Source organism: Crocodylus porosus, unplaced genomic scaffold (genome assembly GCF_001723895.1).
Source record: "Crocodylus porosus isolate Cpor-Errol unplaced genomic scaffold, CroPor_comp1, whole genome shotgun sequence".
Taxonomy (NCBI): domain Eukaryota; kingdom Metazoa; phylum Chordata; order Crocodylia; family Crocodylidae; genus Crocodylus; species Crocodylus porosus.
In genome coordinates, this window is record NW_017728951.1 from 29,636,985 (window position 1) to 29,656,485 (window position 19,501).

At 45.1% G+C, this 19,501-nt stretch overlaps 1 protein-coding gene across 1 annotated transcript in view; it reads right to left on the bottom strand.

The window, feature by feature from the left end:
* Positions 1-19,501, bottom strand: part of IDE (insulin degrading enzyme) — a 115,311-nt gene that overhangs the window by 55,275 nt on the left and 40,535 nt on the right. Inside the window, exons 8-9 of the mRNA XM_019555515.1 lie at positions 15,268-15,348; positions 10,870-10,973 (exon numbers count right to left, since the gene is read on the bottom strand). Coding sequence (XP_019411060.1) covers positions 10,870-10,973; positions 15,268-15,348 — 185 coding nt within the window. The remainder of the gene's footprint in view (positions 1-10,869; positions 10,974-15,267; positions 15,349-19,501) is intronic.

Consider the following 19,501-nt stretch of genomic DNA (forward strand, 5'->3'; position numbering starts at 1 on the left):
GCGACATCACTTTTACACTAACTAACATTAACATGATTCTGTTCATTAAGAGGGTCCTAATATTTGGATATCTAGTTGCATAACAAGAGCTATACTGAGCTAGCAACAATGTTGTTTTCTGTGAATGCTGAATAAAATAGAATGCAGAGAGCACTGAATTTAGCAGAACGCATTCTCACAGATCACAAAACATGAAACCTGCCAGTTACAACAGCACTTAAAGTGCTCCTGCTAATGCTGGTAAATCCATGTTATTATTCTCTTGAATTCTGAGCAGCAGGCTTTCGTGTTCTATTGTTTAAGGACTGGATTTATCCAGTTCAGCTATACTGCAGTTTGTGCGTTTAAATAGATTTATTTAATCCTTAGCAGTATAGCTGTGTTTCATTTATTTCATGTATTTAAGTACATATTTATATGTGTATTTAAGACGGAGATCTAGCTTGCTTACATTCTATCTATAAAAAAAACAAACCAAAAAAAAGCAGAATAAAAGCACCCTGTTTTTCAAGCAGTATGTCTCGCTTAGTGATATTGTAACCCAGGGATGGGCAATTATTTCCACTGGAGGGCATTTAGCGAGTTTTGGTGAACTGCTGAGGGCCACAAGGGCAGCCCTACCCTTTGACAGGTACCCTGGTCACAATCTTGGGACTGGAAGTTCTACCCCTAACTCCTGACCTTTGCCACTGGAAGTCCCTCCCCCTACCCCTGGAAGTACTCCTTTTGGGAAAGGGATTTGCTATCTTGGAACCAGGAAAAAAATTATATTATAAAAATCAAAGACTGACAATAGCATATTTTAATTTTATTTTTAAAAGTATTTGTCTCCCAATTTGTGTGTTTGTGTTGTGTATACAGAAGTGATCACATAATAGTTCAAAATGAAGTCTTACTCTTGTATATTGTGGGGGGTATAGGGTTTGTGGGGGACTGTGGGTGTTTGTGGGGCAAAGGTGGGAGCACAGCGCATGCTGCTCCCATGGGAGTGAGAGGGGCTCAGCCTCATGCAAGCAAAGCAGGGGCAGCCTGGGGCCAGGTCAGATACAGTGAACTGCTAGGCACTCGCCCACCGGCTAGATGAAATCACCTGGCAGGTCAGATTCAGCCTGCGGGCCATATTTTGCCCACCCCTGTTGTAACCAAACAGGGGAAACTGTCTGGAAACTGCAGCAGAATGCAACAGACTACTTTCTGACATGGATGGGTCAAGAGCACATAACTTTAATCCTCTGGCATTTGCACTGGCATTCAGTAACTTTCTGGGCACAATTCAAGGTTTTGGACTTGACCTAAGGCCCTAAACAGTCTAGGCCCTACATACAAATGGACTGCCTTCTCCCCTTGTTTGGAAAGATGGCATACAAATTGCACAAATAAGTAAATAAATAAATACTGTATAGTGAAGCATCTCTCTGGATTGCTCTGTCATTTATGCTAGCATTGCTTAAAACAGGTCTCTTAAACTTTCACCAAAATGATAACTTGTGGCAGCAAATTCCACAAATCATGAAGTAGTTCCTTGTCTGAAGTTTTCAAGTGTGCTGACTTTCAGTTTCATTAAAAGTCTGCCTTGTTCTGCCTATGGCTGGAGAGCATAAACAGAAATATCCATTTACCATCTATCCTGGATCCATTATTTTGCTTATATCTTATGCCCTCTAATTATACATGTATTAATTTCCAGTGGTAATATAAATAACACTTAAGCCAGGATGGAAATTAGGAGAAGGGAGTAGACAGACATGTTGGGGGTACTATGGCAGAAAGCATCTTTCAGCAGCTACTTATAAAGCTGAAATCCTGAATTCTCTAAAATCACCAGCAAGTCACATGAATACCATATTTACTTGAACCTAAGTCAACCCAGGGGGGTGGGGGGCACTTCTAGCCTATAGCATCTAATTGCCTGCCTCTGCAGCCAGCTCACTCCATGCAGTGCTCCCTTGACTGGCAAGCAGGTGTTTTTCTCTTCCTTAATGGCCACCCCTCAGCCTAGGTAACAGGGTTTCCCTGATGCCTTCTCCTGTACACCTACCCACTATTCAGCTGCCTGGACTCTATCTGCTGCAAGTTTTTCCCTGTTACTTTAAGGAGTGCTAGTATCCCTGTCACATTGAGCATAATCTTTCAGCTCTAATGAAGAGCATCTAAAAACAATTCCAAACCCTAAACAATTCAAAATAATTACCCACTGCAACAGATCAACTTGATTCATTTCTCTAAAAATTTTATATAGATTTTTTAAAAGGATATCAGTGCAAAAAAAAGGAAGCCCAAACTGCCCTAAACAAATTGCAACCATACCCAGTTACAAATATATTCTATTAAAATTTATTAAAAGAAAATAACTATTTGGGAAATTTAGAGCATGTCACAGTAAAAGATCACCTACATGTAGGGGAAAATGTTTATAATTCATTTCAGAATGTATGTTAATTAGATAATTCCAGTTCCCAACACCTTTGCAACTGTATTACACTTTTAGTAATACTTATACTACTGTGTCCACTTCAAGCAGTTTGGCTTGTGTTCTAATCAGCGTAATGCACGGAGTATATTTTCCACAGAAAATTCCAAAATGACACTCACGTTTCCTAATAGTATCAGCTCAGGATAAACCAAAGACTCTTGAAGTTCACAAAGTATGCCATACATTTCGAACCATTTATAAAACAGAACACTGGCAGCCAGCACACACAATTAAAAAAAAAAATCATCTGCAAGGAACTATTCTTCATTTAGAATATAGACTTATTATACACCTGAGATCAAAGTTTAAGCTATGAAAAAAAAAGACGTATTGTTATTAGAGGTGCACCAATATGTCAGTCCAATATCAGATTGGTACGGATATAAAGAAAACTGGCTGTATTGGATATTGGCCCAATGGGGACAATAATTTGGCTGATAAATGCCCATGCTGTGCACAGCTGCAGTGCAGCACTCAGGCAGCGCAGAGAGCTGCCTCCAGCTGGTAAGTCCAGTGTGGTGGAAGGGGAGGGAAGGGGCATGGGGAGCCCCCAAACAATGGCCCCCACAGTGAGGAAGGGGGCAGGGGCATAGGCAGGCACTGCCCACCTGGGGTGGGAGAGCTGCTTGCACCCTGGGAGGGCCTAAAAGGATAAGGACATAAGAAAAGAAAGGCTGCAACGTCCCCCTCTCCATTCACAGCTTTTATCATGGGGATCCTAAGAAAGAAGCCTGCTAAAGAAAGAGAAATGGGAGACCATATGGAAGTGTCTGGACCAGCTGAAAGCAAATATAATTTGCGTCCAGGAATGTGGCTTGCCCAGCTCTAAAATAATTACACTTTGTTTGAAAAATGATGGTCACATGGCATCTACATGTGGTCAGGAAAGAATGACAATAGATCAGCAGGGGTGGCATGGGCTATCCTGCTGAAATGAGACAATGCAAGACCACTACCGTACAGAGAGATTATTGTAGGTAGGCTGTTACAAGCTACCACTGAGACAGAGGGAGGAAAATTTGACATACATGTTTATGCTCAGGCCAACAGAGAAAAGGCCAGGTGTACCTTCCTACAACCTATGCAGACAATGCTGGATTCTTGCAGGTTTCACTGGCTGGGAAACGTGGAGCATGTGCCTCAAAGTCATCTGCTGAAGGCTGTGCTCTATGGCCAACTCAAGAACTTCCCATGATGTAGAGGAAGGCTGAGACCAACAGGTGAGCCAGGAAGCAGTGTGCTTCAACCTCCATCTCGTGAGTGAACTTGTAACCACAGTGAGGATTGCTGCTCACACACTGGGCCCTTCACCCACACCACTGCCAAACACAACTGACTGATTGTCTGAGTCACACCTCCTTTCGTCTGTCAAGATGCTGTATGGCCTAAAACCTTCCTAGAGAACATGGCTGTGGCAATGCCTAGGACCTGGCCAGTGGTGATTGCAGGAGATTTCAACTGCCTCATAGAAGCGGGAGACAGAATAAGCAAAGGCCAAAAGATGGGCCTGGACAGATCCTCCAGACTGTTGAAAGAGCTTGTCTGTGACCACAGCCTGGTGGATGTGGGCAAGAAAGCCCAAAGGCCGAGGGGAAACTTCACCTGTGCAAACCCTCTGGAGCAGATGAGGTCATGCACCAATTTCATCTTCCTCTCCAAGGGGTGGATGGTAGTAAAAGCTGAATGTGCACCTGTTTGCTTCCTGGACTACCATGTCCTAACACTTAGGGAGAGATGGGGAGAAGGGCAGCCTGAGAGGGGCTGAGGTGTGTGGCAGCTAAATGCAAGCCTCCTGTATGAAAAAAAGATTCAACAGGCATTCAGACAGTGCTACACAGGGTGGAGGACCCTCAGAGCTGGATACCGGAACCACACAGAGTGGTGGGCGAGCATTAAAGAGAGAACAGAACCCTTCTTCCAACAGGCTGGCAGAAGACAAGCCTGGTTCTACAGGAGGTACCATGAGTACCTGAACTACAAGCTGCAGAGTCTGCACAAGCAGGTGGCTTGGAGTTGGGGCATGAGGGAGGCCATGTGGGAAGTGAAAGCTCAGCTCAGGGCCTTGTACAGGGAACAGGCCAGGAAGAAAGTCTTCCTGGACCAGGGCCACTAGGTGGAGACAAGGAAGGAGTGGTTTGCTTACTTCAGCAGGTTAAAGAAAGCCAAGAGGAAGGTTATGACCAGCTTAGCAGACACAGCAGGAGTAGATATCCTGTCAAATGAAGGGATGCTACCAAGGGCTGTACACAGTGCACCCAGAAGACCATGAATGATGCCCTGCAGGAGCTCACCCAGGGCCTTGGGGGGACTAGGACCAGAAGCTGGTGGAGGAGTGGATGCTGGAGATCACCAAGATTCTCCACAACTTCAGGAATGGAGAGACTCCTGGGACAGATGATCTGCCCAAGGAGTTCTATGTCACCTTTTGGGACCAAACAGGCCTTGCTGGAGGTGTGTAGGGAACAGCTGTAGGATGATCGCCTGGGGGCCTAAATGGATCAGGACCTCAACACTTTTTATATGAAGGGAGCAAGGAAGGATTTAGAGAACTGTAGACCCATAACACTCCTGAAATTTGACTGTAAACTGATGGCCAAAATTCTTGGCCAAGTGCTTTAAGTCTGTTACCAGTACCATGATCCACAAAGACCAGTCATGCACAGGGGTGACAGATCCACGGAGCCCTGCGGTACCAATGGGAGAGAGGCTTGAACACTGCTGTGCTGAACTTCGAACTAGAAACCCTGCAACTGAGTATCCATTGGTCCCTTTTTGAGACACTGAAGAAGATGGGAGTCCCCAACTTGAGCAGCAGGGTGCTGGTGAATGGGGCGATTTGGGCACCTGAGAGGGCTATCCACTCTCCCCAATTGTGTTACATCTGCGCGAAGGAACTGCTTGCCCACTGGCTCAGATGAGGTCCTGGGATAAGCACAGCGAAGATCTCTAGGGGAAGCGAGGCAGAGACAAGGGTCCGAACCTACATGGACAACCTCAACATCCTGTGCACAGTGCCAAGTGGTTGGTAGAAAGACTGTTGCAACATACCCAGGTATATGGAGCAGCAGCAGGGGCCAAGCTCAATGTGAGCAAGAGAATCTGCCTGGTACTGGGCGAACTTGGGGACCTGTCAACCCTGGGGGTCTCCATCTACCATGAAGGGGTGGAGATCCTCCAGGTGGAGTTTGACCCAGAGCTGAACAGACAGTTGTCCCCATTGACAGGAGGCGTGTCTTCCACAGTCCCAGTCTCTGCTTAATTTTGGCCTCAGTCTTTTCCCACACCTTCTGTCTGTTCAGCTCTGGTTCCAACTCCCCCCAGAGGATCTTCACCCCTGGGGTAGTTGTGCGGGCTTCTCTGCTTCTTTCTGTGTCTCAGTGTGTACACAGGGAGTGCCCAGTGGGCTATCTGCCAGTTCAAGTCTCTCTGCTCCTTCTGCAGGTCTTTGTGGAATATTTGCTCCCATAAAGCCTGGCAGCTGTGCCTAGGTATTACATCCATAGGCGACAGTCTATCCCTGCCCCCCTCAAAGTCATCCATAGACTCCAAAGAGCTATGTGCATCTTCTTCTGGGGCTCTAGATGGGAGAAGGTTGCAAGGACCAGGCTGTACAAGATGAAATGGATCAGGGAGTCAAGGAATGCCGGATATCCTGCTGTTCCTCTGGGCCAAGTACAAGCCAGATTTGCAAACTGGTAACCGAGACAGAATCCAAAATAAGATACTTTGCAGGTCACCTGCTGCAATACTGGTGGGTGTACATGTCACACAACTCGCATCCATGGACCCTGGAGCCACTATGGTTCTACAAGATCTTGCAAAGGATAGATTGTCGCCCATGGATGTACTACTCAGGCACAGCTGCCAGGCTGTGTGGGAACAAATTTTCCACAAAGACCTGCAGAAGGAGCACAGGGACTTAAACTGGCAGATAGCTCACTGGGCACTCCCTATGTAGGCACTGAGACACAGACAGAGGCAGAGAAACCTGCACAACTAACCCAGGCAAACTTGCTGGTGGAAGGAGGAAACAACTGACCACCTCTTCTGGAACTGCTTGTACACCAGGGAAATGTGGAGGAGAGTAATTTTACTCCTTGTGATGGTGACAGAGGTAAAGACCCTGACCAGAGAGGTGGTGCTGTTCAGCCACCTGACCAAGTAGCAAGAGCAGCAAGTAGCAAGAGACAGCCCACTTCAACCAATTCATCTCCTGCCATAGGAACACCCTGTGAAAGACCAGGAACCTGCTTATATACAGGTACACAAATCTCCCAGTCAAGGACTGAGTCAGAATGAGAGCGAGTGAGCTGCAGGTCTACTACAGGAAGCCAAAATAAAACGACAGGGAAAAGACTGCAGAGAATACGTGGAAAGACTGGCATAGAGAAAAGACTGGGTGTGAGAGCAGGAGGAACTGCCCCCCAAGGCACCCAAGGCTGGGGACTGCAAGAAAACCCTCTTTTCTTACTGGGAGAAAGCAGCAGAGCCCAGTAAGGGCTAGAGACTCACCTTACATCCTTGCAGGGATGGCAACAGCAGCGGAGCAGCCAGGATTTTGTATGCAGCCGTGCTACATAAGCTCCTGGTCTTTGCAGACTGGGGAATGCTAGGGAGCCACTGGTAAAACTAGCAGGAGTGTGAGATGCTCGCACGCAATGGGGAGTGGTGCGGAGGTAGCAAGCATATGACTAGCAATGGAGCTGGAAGCGGAAGCATCTTCAAGAGCCGGATGCTCAGAGGGTCACCTGGTACAAGATACTACAACCCTGGGATTGAAGGATGAGAGGGGTTCCCCTCAGAAACTGCAGACAGGATGGGCTTGAAGATACGGGAGCTTTTGTCCTATGCTAATCCCTGAGGCAGCTGATGGAAGCCTTGTGAGCGTGACAGTGCTGGTACAACACGAGACCCAGCTGTCACAGTTTGTTGGTATGCAGCAACCAAATTTATAGAGGGACCGACCTGAATGAATTAATAGTGAGACAAACTCATCTGATTGTGGTGGTGTGATCGCCAAAGACAATTAATTGAATGAACAGGACCAGGAGTGGACAAGTATTTAAGGACATTAATTTTGTTTATTAAGATGAATTAAGTTGCTCCATTTGATTGTGAGGCCTGAGCCCTAATTGGTTCAGAGGGGAGCTTCCAGAAGATTAATTTAAGTTTGAACTATACGCAGTCAATTAAGCTAATGAACTGACTGAGGGGGTGAATAAAGCTGTAATTGGAATTTAGGCACTGACCCCTGTGAGTATAGGGCTAACAAAAGGCACTAAGAGATTACAGGTGCCTTCATTTAGAGCTAAGGAGATGACAACATCTATATGCCCAGTTGGTATGCAGATGGGGTAAAAGGAAGCAGTAGAGCTCTATAGGGACAACATCCATGAGATCTACATATGGAGCTCTTTTGGCATCAAGGAATGTCTCTCCAATTACACAAGACCAAGATGTGGCAGGCAAGATGAGGAAGGCAGTTCCCGAGTAGGGAACACTTGAGTATTCAAACTATCAATCCTTAAGACCTGGTATTCCGGGGGCTTAGGCTCTCAAGCAGTCTGGCACAGGACTTATTTAAGGCACCATTTACACTGGCACAGACTGGTTATAGGCAAGACCACAGAAGAGAATGATGATGACAGTGACAACAATGATGACTGAAAGAACTGGGAAAACAGGTAGGAAATTTGTGAGGGGCCTGTGGGAAAGAAAGAAGGTACTGACGCCATCTTCTGTGCAACTAAAATGTAAAGGAGATGGTGACAGGCATGCAGGTGTGCAGTTGACACTACTGTAATAGGGATGATGATGTGTAACTGCAGCTGTATAGGGACATATATATTTTATACAGAAATATATACATTTTTGCAAAAAAATGTTTGTACTACAACAGTGTTGCTTAAAAGAGTATTTGTGGAGTACTTGTGCTAAAACTTGCTGCGGTTTCAAAAAAAAGGTTAAATGCATCTATTCTGGATGAGCTAAGTCTATGGGTATCATACTAATTTGCTTATTTGCAAGCTACTACAGGCATGTTTAGTTCAGTGTTTTCAAATTTGCCCTCCCTTCCATGTGCTCAGGGAGAGCAGGATCTGACTGTAAGGGGGAGGAAGGACGATGCAGGAGAAGAAGCTGGAGAGGGGGCAGAGGGCAAGGGGGCCACAAGACCATCTAGATTTATTTGCCCTGCTGTAGCAGTTGATAGGGGATGAATTCAAGGCAAACCTCTAATAATTATACTCTATACCTGGCGTGTGTCTACATGGGCTAGTAAAGCCATAAATATTGCTAATAATACTATAAACACAGTAAAATACTGTGCAGTAAGCCCTCCTTACTGCAATAGGGAGTCTACACATGTTCCCTATTGGGAACAAATTTGCTCCCAATGGTAGTAGCCTGGTACAGGGATGCTCCTACCCTGTTGTGGTACCATGCAGCAGCCAGGGGGAGCTCCAGGCTCTCTCAGGGTGCTAGCCTGGGGGCAATCCTCATGTGTATGGGGTTAGGAGAGCTCTGCTGGCTGCAGCTGCCCCATACACATCAGGAGGGGTTCTGACGTGTGTGGGGCCAGGAGACAGCTACTGCTGCAGAACTCTCCTGGCCCCATGCATGCAGGGACAAGCTCCATGCACAACAGGACTTCTGTGCACAGCTAGGGGCTGGCTGCAAGCTGTCCCTCTTCTGGGGCTGCTCCCAGCAAGCCCCAGGCCAGGCAGGGATTTTCTCAAGCAGCCAGGGGTCACCCAGGAGCTGTCCCACTTCTGGGGCAGCTCCCAGTCAGCCCCCAGCAGGGTGGGAATTTCTCTTTGAGAAGTGAAGCAGCTCCTGGCCAGCTCCCAGAAATCCCTACCCACCTGGGGGCTGACTAGGAGCTGCCCCAAAGCAGCACAGCTCCCAGCTAGCCCCTGACAGCACAGTAAAGCAGAAACACCCCCAGTCCTGGCATTGATTGGCTCTGGCTGTTGTGGAGAACTGGAAGCTGACCAGTGACAGGTCTTGAGGGGTAGGGGGTCCCTGTCCCCTGTGGTCTTCTGGTGTTGGGACTGACCAGGAGCAAAATTGCTCCTGGTCAGTGCCTACCCCCATGCTACTGTGCAGTAAGTGGTGCACACACAGACAGTGATGCTTTACTGTGCAGTAGATTAGTCTACTGCACAGTAAAGTATCTCATGTAGACACAACCCTAGAAAATGTAATCAAATTTATAAATTCTCCATAATTAGATACTATATATGGACAAGGGGGGGTTGATTTATATTCAAGGTCATCTTATATTTGAGTAAATAAGGTATATTTTAATATTCTTAGCACTTTGCATACAGCACTTTAAATATATAAAGCACTGCTCTCATTGATTTAAGCTGCAGTCAGACCCAAGTTTCAAGTCAGGCAGGCAGATAACAGTGAAACATTTTTTTCAAATAGACACATTTTAGTGAACTTCCATTGGATAAAGCAAAAAAATATATCCCTGACAGAAAGGCTGCTCCCTTGACAGATTTCTAGTTCCTAAGCCAAAGCACAAGAATGCTTTACAGCAGGGGTATCAAACATGAAGCCTGCAGGTTGGATCCAGCCTGCAAAGGCATATTATCTGGCCCAAAGATTTGGAAAGTTCACACTGGGGCAAGTAGCAGCATTAACACCCATGACTGTCAAAGCCGCTGGTCAACAGGGTCAGCATCTGAAGGGTTAACACCAGTGCTGCTTGCCCTGCTTCCAAGTTTCTGGGTTACAGTCTTGTTGCGGATGCAGTTCTGCAGTGTTGGGGCAAGCAGAGGCAGTGTTAGCCCCCAGAGCTGCCAGAATTTGTTTTGGCTGAGCCAGCACCTATTTCCACTGGAGATGGGTTCTCCAGCCCACAAGTAGCTTTGCAGTGCACATCTGCCCCACAGAGTGATATGAGGTTGACACCTCTGCTCCACAACTACTCTAAGAAAAAGGTCTGAGTTTAATTTAGGCAAAAAAAAAAAGCGCTTTTCACTAGCCTTGATCTGAGAACTGGCAGAGCAGTTTTGGGTAAGGCTTTTTATTTTGATTTTCGGGGGTGGACAGTTTGTTTTTGTGCGTATGTGTTGTTTTTTTCCCTTGGTGAGTAAGGTGGACATGGGTCTGCTGCACGGGTCTGCAGCAGACCCATATCATGGAAAATTTCAGCCCAGAAAGTTAATATTTGGTTAAAAAAAAAATCACAAGGAATGAAAACAGTCTTATTATGGGAATTGTCAGTCAGACCTTAATAACAGACACTACTATCCAGTGCTTCTATAACAACTTTGACTTTACAAACAGCAAAACTGGCATATCAAAGTCTGTTTAAAGTTACATTACTTTGTTTTCTTCATAAAATATTTTATTAAAATGCAAGATACTGCAAGTTAGCTTACCGAACATTTTCTGGCTTCAGTTTATCCAGTACCATCTCTATTAAATCAGGCCTAAATTCTTCAAGTAAATATTCAGCAGCAAGCACCTCTTCTATGGGATAATACTAAAAAAAAAAAAGAGAGACATTTTTAGACTAGAAAACATTTAAGTGAGAAAGTTTTATTGCAGTAAGCTTAAAAGACAATGTAATCACAATTACATGGATGAGACATCTTTTAAATATGGGTATGCTAAGTATTATATGTTAACACTTCAGGGCAGAAGACTACTGGATAGCTTAGTTTTAAAAATAACTGTTCACCCTTAAACTATCAGTTATCTCTATAAAACAAAATACAAATGACAACGTAAATGCTGACCCCTGGAGGATATTTTTAAGGTTGAAAGTAGCAAATAGTCTAAAGGTGCATTTAAAAAACCCCTGATTTCTAAAAATTCAAAAATACTGTTATTCTTATGACACTTGGTAATTAACCAACTTTTCAAAAGAAAAGACAGTCTCCAGAATCAAGAAACACAATATGCATTCAAAAAGTAATGTTCAGCTTCCAACTCCTTCTTTAGAGAGTTAGATAATTATAAGTAAAATTATACAATTTGTTTAAAGATTCTACAGTGAACAATGAATATGCAGAAAAAATGCATTTTTGGAGAAGGTGCAAACTGTAGTCCTTCCAGGCAGCCACATGTTCAAGCTGTGAAAGAAAGGATGCCTATTGCAAGGTGGCAATTACCTACATTCTCTATCACTGATTAATGATAGAAACTGCCTGAGCAAGCAACTTAAATTAACACATCTCAAAAAAAGTGCAGCTGTGGTGTCACTGCCTTGCCAAGCTAGAGGTTATGCTAGTCAGACCTGGGCCTCTCCTATAGAGGAAGTTCATGCCCCTCACCCCTGGCAGACTTTCAGTTGCAAGAGGAACAGAACTTAAATTCAACCAGTGAACTTGCAAGTACAAAGAAGTGATTCAGCCCCTTTTCCTGTGACAGTAGAAAAAAGTATAAAATGTCACATCACATTTTAAACAACTCAGATAAATAGAACATATTTGTTCTTCTGTCTAGGTATTTCCAATCACATCTGAGTGTTTTAAGAATAATCTAAATTCCTCCGCCCACCACGCCGCCCCTCACCACCCTACCCCCTACACTCATCTTTTCCTACAGGACAATTAGCTAGACTGTTTAGAAGAGGTTTTGAATATAGGTATGAATCTTACACTATACAAAAAGTGAGTTAAGATGTCTTAGTATACCAATTCTCCTTAGAGCTATTAATATTCCTCCAAAGCTGTTCCAAAGTAATTTATACATGGTATAAAATACACAACTAAAATACACTTCTGGTGTGCAGGAGCAGCAATAAACTAAAATAAAGTATGGTTGGAGTGGGGGATGAGTGGAAGAAAGTAAAATTTGGCAAGAATAGTAGAGCAAAACGACATTATAAAAAATTGAAATATTGCTATTAAAAAATCCTGTATATATAGATCAGACAATACCATAATTTTGAAAGTCCTCTTCTGAAACAATCACACTTAATATACTGTAGAATCCTCTATTTAAATATTTTTCAAGAACAAAAAGCCAAGCTATTGAACTGGAATTTAAATACAAGATGCAAGGAAAGTTATATATTTCTAACCCGATGCTCATCTTACAACAATGTAAAATCAAAATTATTTTATCCTTCTAGCTCAGGGATCGGCAACCTATCCCATGCGTGCCGAAGGTAGCACGTGGCATGTTTCTGATTGGCACGCAGATTGGGTGGGAAGAGCCATGGCCAGATGGAGCCTTGAGCTGCTGCCAACCCCAGCCACGTAAGAGCCCCTCGGGACCCAGACCCAGCTGGGTCCCACCATTGGCCCCAGCACCAGCCCCAGCCAAGTGCCACCCCCAGGTTGGGGGCTGCCGGTGCCCCAACAGCCTCAGCCCCAATCCCGTGCTGCCGGCAGGCCCCAGAGCCCGGCCCTAGCTAGCACCACCACCACAGCTTGCCCCAGCTCAGTGCCACCGCCAGACCAGGGCCTTCCCGGTACTGCTGACGGCCTCAGACCTGGGCCTAGCCACACACTGCTGGTGGGCCCGGTCGCAGACAGCACCACCGCAGCTGCTGGCCCCAGCCCAGTGCTGCTGTCGGGCCAGGGCTGGGCCTGTAAACCTGCACAGGCCCCAGCCCCATCCCGATGCTGCCAACACCCCCAGCCCGGCAGCAGCACTGTGCTGGGGCCAGTGTGCCAGCTGCTGGTGGGTCCGGCTCCAGACCGAGCCCTCACCACCGCTGGCCTCAGCACAGTGCTGCTGCCAGGCTGGGGCTGTCAGCACTGTCAGGATGGGGACAGGGCCAGGGCCCACACAGGAGCCAGCCCCATCCCAGCACTGCCAAAGGACCTGGCCACGTGCTGCCGGCAGGCCCCGGCCCTCTGTTGCCCGTGGGCCCCGGCCCCAATCCCACCCTGCCGAGCAGCCGTAGCCCCAGCACCACCCTGCCCACAGCCCTGTGCTGCCAGTGGCCCTGACCCCAGCCCCATTCTGCCCATGGCCCCGGCCCAAATGGGTGCAATGCTGGCACCCGCTGTCTTCCTGGAGCCCAGGGCCAGGAGACAGCCAGGGCCGGGGTGGGGAGGCAGCAGCAGCTGTTTGCAGCCTCCCAGCTACGGCCAGTCCAGGTTCAAGATAGCTGCCGATAGCCATGGAGCTTGGGGTGCTTCCAGTAGCCGGCTGGGAGGATGGAAGCCCTGCTGGAAGCAGCCCGGGCTCCATGGCTATCAGCAGCTACCCAGAACCTGGGTTGGCTGCAGCTGGGAGGCTACAAACATCTGCTGCCTCCTGGGCCCGGCCTCAGCTGCCTCCCAGCCCCAGATCCAGCCCTGGGCTCTGGGGAAGCAGCAGATACTGGCAATGCTCCCCACTGTGTTGCCCTTGCCACCATTTCTGCAGAGTAGCATGTGAAACCTGGCATGGCAGTGCACAGTGGGGGATGCAGAAGGCTGCCTGCCGCTCCGAGCTCCCCTGGCCACATGTACCCTGCCGGCAGAGGTAGCAGCAGTGAGGGGCACAACCCTGCATGCTGCCCATGCTGCTGCCGTACACACAGGGGAAGCGTGACCTGGGCAGCATGGACCTTGCAGCAACAGGCAGCTTCCCTGTGCTGCCACTCTGGGTCGCACATGCTGCACTCAGGAGGGCCCAAGGGAGGGCAGCAGGGCCAGGAGCACAGTGTATGTTGAGGGCAGCACAGCAGGGAGCATTGCCGGTATCTGCTGCCACTCTGGAGCCCAGGGCAAGTCTGGGAGGCAGCGAGGGCTAGGGCCAGGGCGGGGAGGCAGCAGCTGTTTGCAGCCTCCTGGCTGCGGCTGGTCCAGGTTCTGGGTAGCTGCTGATAGCCACAGAGCCTGGGCTGGGGGACAAGGGGCAGCAGGGGCACAAGCAAGGCTAGGGGGTAGGGGCTTTGGGTGGGGTGCAAGGGACACAAGCAGGGCATCCTGTCATGTACTCCCCGCTACCCTTGTTCTATTTTTCTTGCACCTTCAAAGGTAGGCATTGTGGGTTTTTTCAGCACTCTGGCCCAAAAACGTTGCCTACCCCTGTTCTTGCTTAGCATGACTACTTGCCTACACTTTTACTTAACCTTCTTTAAATAGGCTAATCTGCTGCATACTTAAATTCAAAATAGCAAGTTCACCATATGACAGAACCGAAACAAGAAGTGACAAATGAGAACAGTCCAGAAAAAAACAAGATCAGCTATAAATTTAATTTAAAATAAATTCATGTAGGGTGAGGAAAATTTTTACAACATGGGAAAAAAATATGTGAAAAAGTCTGAAGTTTACTGGATAGGAAATAAATAGGAAATAAACAAGATTTTAACTGTGATCCACTAAACCAGCCCAAAATTTACCTGAAGGAGAAAATTCTGTTTAGTCAAATAAATAAAAAACTACTGCATATCAACTTGATAAATGTATACTTGTATATTCATACTAATACAAGTACTTATGTCAAGCAGCCCTAAGTGCATGCCCCTGTGCCACATCTCAGCATTCAGCTGTCAAATAAACACAGCATGTGGAAACTCTCAGGACTGAGTCTTCCTCAGACCTATTAGGGCTAATAAGTCAGGTTTTCAGTCCAAATGCTGAATCATTCATTCCATCAAACTTAAAAATACAAAATGCTAGGGAGCAAAAGCAGATGACTCATTTCTTGAACATTTACCCGTAGAAATCAGTACTGCAAAAAAATGCTTCCAGAATCCAGGGATGTAAAATGAAGACAGACATTCACAGATATTTATTTATATTGTTTATGCGGTGTGATTTCAAAACAAAATTTTAACTTATTACTCTCCATTCAGATACAGTCCAAAATACATAAAGTTCACTTACATGCAACATCCCAGCAAGCTTTGATGTATAACCTCTTGGTCGTTCTTTATCTTTGAACCTGAAAGCCACAGCATTTAAATCCTAAGGGAAAATAAAATAAAAGTTTTTTGTATTTTATTAGAAAAAAGTGACAGTATATTAAAAAAAAAATCACTATCAAAATAGTCATTTGGTAAAATAACTTGAAATAAAGAATAAAGCATACCCAAATATATGCTGGGCCAATTTAAACATCCAAAATAAACAAGCAGCAGGGTATTCTTCTTCAGGTCTAAGTCTACCTCTATTATGCAGTTGGGCCAATAAAAAATAATTACCCACAAAAATCCTTGCTATTTGCACATTTCTTGGACTATCATGGCTACAATATCACACTCAAATACTACTACTGATAAATCAGCTTATTACACTTTCTTACACAGTTTCTTATCCAAGGAAACATTTGTAATCCAATTACTATTACCAAGTATTATAAAGCGATTATCTATTTGCTCAGTAAAGGCTTGAATGATATTACCTACCATATTTACTTGAATAAAAGACAAGGTTTTTTCCTCTTCAGTCAACATGGGGAACCCCTCCCCCCCCGCCACATCTTACAAGGAAACAAGGAATACAAGGAAACCTCACTAAATACATATTCTATCTTTGAACAGCTGCTAAAAGTAGCATGTACTCAGTAATGGAAACCAACTATGAAGGTGATTAAATACAGCCAACCCTGAGCATGGCTATAAAGTACACAGCCCATATTAAGCAAGCATGCTGATGGGGGGGCCTTACCTTTCCTTTTTTCTTTTTTTAAATTTTTTCACGTTCCAAGTCAAATCAGCCAAATCAAGTCCAAATCCTGAGTCAGTCCAGAGCCATAAATGGCCCTACAACTGGCAAACGTCCTCTACCTCTACTGAGGCTTCAGATGTTTCCAACATCTTTTGGCAGGCATCCTACATGCAGGTCCAAGCCAAGGGGCTTGGGGTTCAGATGCCCCCACATTTTGCTTGTCCTCAGCTATATGGCTGCAGGAGCAAGCTAGGGGGAAGCCACCCATTTCCATAATGTGGGCTTAAAACCCCAATATCTCAGCGGGTACTAAGCCAGACCAGAAGAGCAGTTATCCCCTGGGTGCTTAAGGAAAACTGCCTTCCTGGACCCAGATACATGGCGTTTCCCCTGACAGGTAAGTACAGCCCATACTGGGCAAACATACTGATGGGACCCTACCACAAGGTTAGGTTAGTGCAGCCTATCTGAATAAGGTATACAATAGCGACCATAGAGTTAGTACTGAGGAGGACTACACTCCTTTTCTAGTCGTGGTGAGCCATGGTGTTGCATTTCAACTGCTCTTCACTTCCACAGCTAAGCTGCATCTTTCTTTCCCATTTCCAATGATTCCTGTTTCTTCTGGCAAACATCATCAAACAGAGCCCCAAACAGTTCACCCAGAATCCCTGTCAGCTCCTCTCTCAGCCTGTCACATATGATTAGCAAGGCCCCACCTTGTATGAAATGAAGCCAGAGCAGGTGTCCCTGAGCCTCATCTGCATATATATTTTTGGAGAATCCCAAGACTCGTGACAAGAACACCCATTTCCACTCATAAGTGAGGGGGGCTACCACACACATCATTTGTGGGGAGTGGGGGGCGTATCTGGGGTAGGCGCACACACTGAGTAGTGTTGCGTTATGGGGGTCACCATGGCTTGAAATGCTGTTGACTCCGCTGGGGCCCAGCCCAGTGGACTATATGGTAAATCATGAGGCTTTTGACTTTGGATTAATATCATGCATAGTTCCATATATAGAATGCAACTATTGAGGGGTCATCTTATAATATCAGGGTCCTCTTATATTCAAGTAGATGTGGTATTATAATCAATGCTTCAAAAAGCAGCCAATGCAGGAGGTGGAAAAAGTCAGTCTGGTAAACCTCCACAACAAGAGTGGTAAGCTGAAAATCTTTGAACTCGCCAAACAGAGGTGGCTAGGAAAGGGCTTCCTTTACCCTTTAAACTTCTTCAGTGTACCCACAATAGTTGTGCAGTTTTTGGCCCTGAGCAGGTGCATTTAATAATTCCTTGATCATCAGAAAGCAATTCAGGTTGAATCTGTCTTACAGATTAAGACCTTTCAGGATTTATATAATTTTCATTCAACAACTACTACTCTAGCCACATATTAACTCAGAGTGTTTATAACAATAATTCCCTGATGCTTCTGTCAGGTAAAGCTACTACATACGTATTACTGACTTTTCCTCCACAACCACCAAAGATGAAACTCTCTACTTAGTCACGCAGGTGCTGAAACTATTCCTCATAATATTATGATTCAGGCCACATAATTTGATTCCAAGGTTTTCTGTAGCCATATAATACCTAAATTCTGCCATAAATGGCATAAGTGCCATGCAGCCGAGTCTGAGCCCTTTTTGCCAGAAAATCTTATTTGACTACCTGATCATCCAAAAAAGTCATGATAACTGACTCCACTTTTCTCTCTTGTTATCAGATAAGATGTCTCCAACTAACTCTCAAGCAGCATTATATCACTCAAAGAACCTAGTCCCACTACACAAATGCTCAATTAAAAAAAAATTAAATCTTTTGAGGCCAATATGCTGTTTTACATTTAAAAACCTTCTGCTGAATTATACCTTTTGCTCACTCAAAGTCCATGGGAAACAAAGTCCATGCTTTCTTCCGTTTCCCTACCCTGCAGTTCATTCACCCAGTTTTCAGTGTTGATCCCTACTCTGCAATTTTTCCTAAAAGTCCTATGCCACTGCTCTTCCTTTCCTTACTCCCTACCATTTAACTTTTGCTTTTGCATGCCCAGCTTTCCCTACACCCACCTCAAATAATTTGAATCAGCCTGGGTTTTCTGTTACCCTCCATCCATTCCCAAGAAATGTACTGTGTTTTGATATGTAAACATGAAAGACAGCACAAGCCAAAACAAATATTTAGAACAGAAAACCCTGGCCTTACATTAATAAGTGAATACAAACTAATGAACACACACATGTAACTCATGCAGGCATGATTTTGTAACTTGCAAAATATTTCCAGTAAATACCGTTCTAAATTAAGTACTAAAGTAAAAAAGTATGTTTGTGCTTACTATTCACTTTCTCTCTCTCACATACACACACAAAAAGCTACTTTAAAATAACATTTTACAAGTTACAAAATAAAGCCCTCAACCACTTAACCACTTCATCCTCTTCCTGCAGTCTCTCACCAAGTTCACTACACACTTTCCAACTTCTGTAACAATTTTGGGTAGGGTCCTACAGACAACTACCTACTTCAACCAGAAAGACCTGCTTAACAATCGTTACTGGATCCAACCTATGTACTTAATTAGGCAGGGAACCTATGGAAAAAATAGTACGTAGTCATGTAATTAAGGACCATAACACAATACATATGCACCACAGGTCTATTTAAAGGTTGCACACTGTCACCTTGTTTCTAGAATCTGCACATTTTTGAATACCTGGTTTTATAATTTTAACATTCTTGGTAATTTTCTAGGATAGTAAATAGTAAAGAGAAAAATAACTAAAATAAAAATATCATCAGCCAGCAGATTACTACAGCCCTATGTGCCTTTGCCAATGCAAACATGGAGAAAAAGAGCAAAGTCAAGGTATATATTTCTAAATGTTCTATCTTGGCCTGGACAGTGACAGAGCTCCACTTCCCAATGTTCCAGTTTGGCCCGGAGAACTCACTAGGCAATTCACTTTTACTATTGGCAAGCTTACGGGCATGCATGCAGCAGCACACTGAGTAGCTTCCTTGCTACTCACTCAAGAGTAGGGCAGCTCAGGTTCCCATATTGTGGACCTGGAGTGGGATCCTAGGCAGCTAGAGCAAAAGCCACCAGTGGGAGAGGTACCTGGCCAGACATGCTTCGCAAAACATGCCAGCCTTCCAGGTGCACCTCAGGGCGGCTTACAACACTGACAGTGGGATGAATTATTCCTCTTACAATTCAATAAAGCCTTAAAGAGTCCACATATTTGGCTCAAAAAACAACATTCTGTTGTGTTGCGGTATTTTGAGTTAGGACAAAATTTATTTTTATTTTCGGTAAATATTATGATGTTAAATCTACAGAACTGTATTGTATAAGAAATATATTCCGAAGTGGCTTCCTCAACCATGGAGTTTGGTTCTATTTAATATTCATATATATACACATACACACACACACACACACA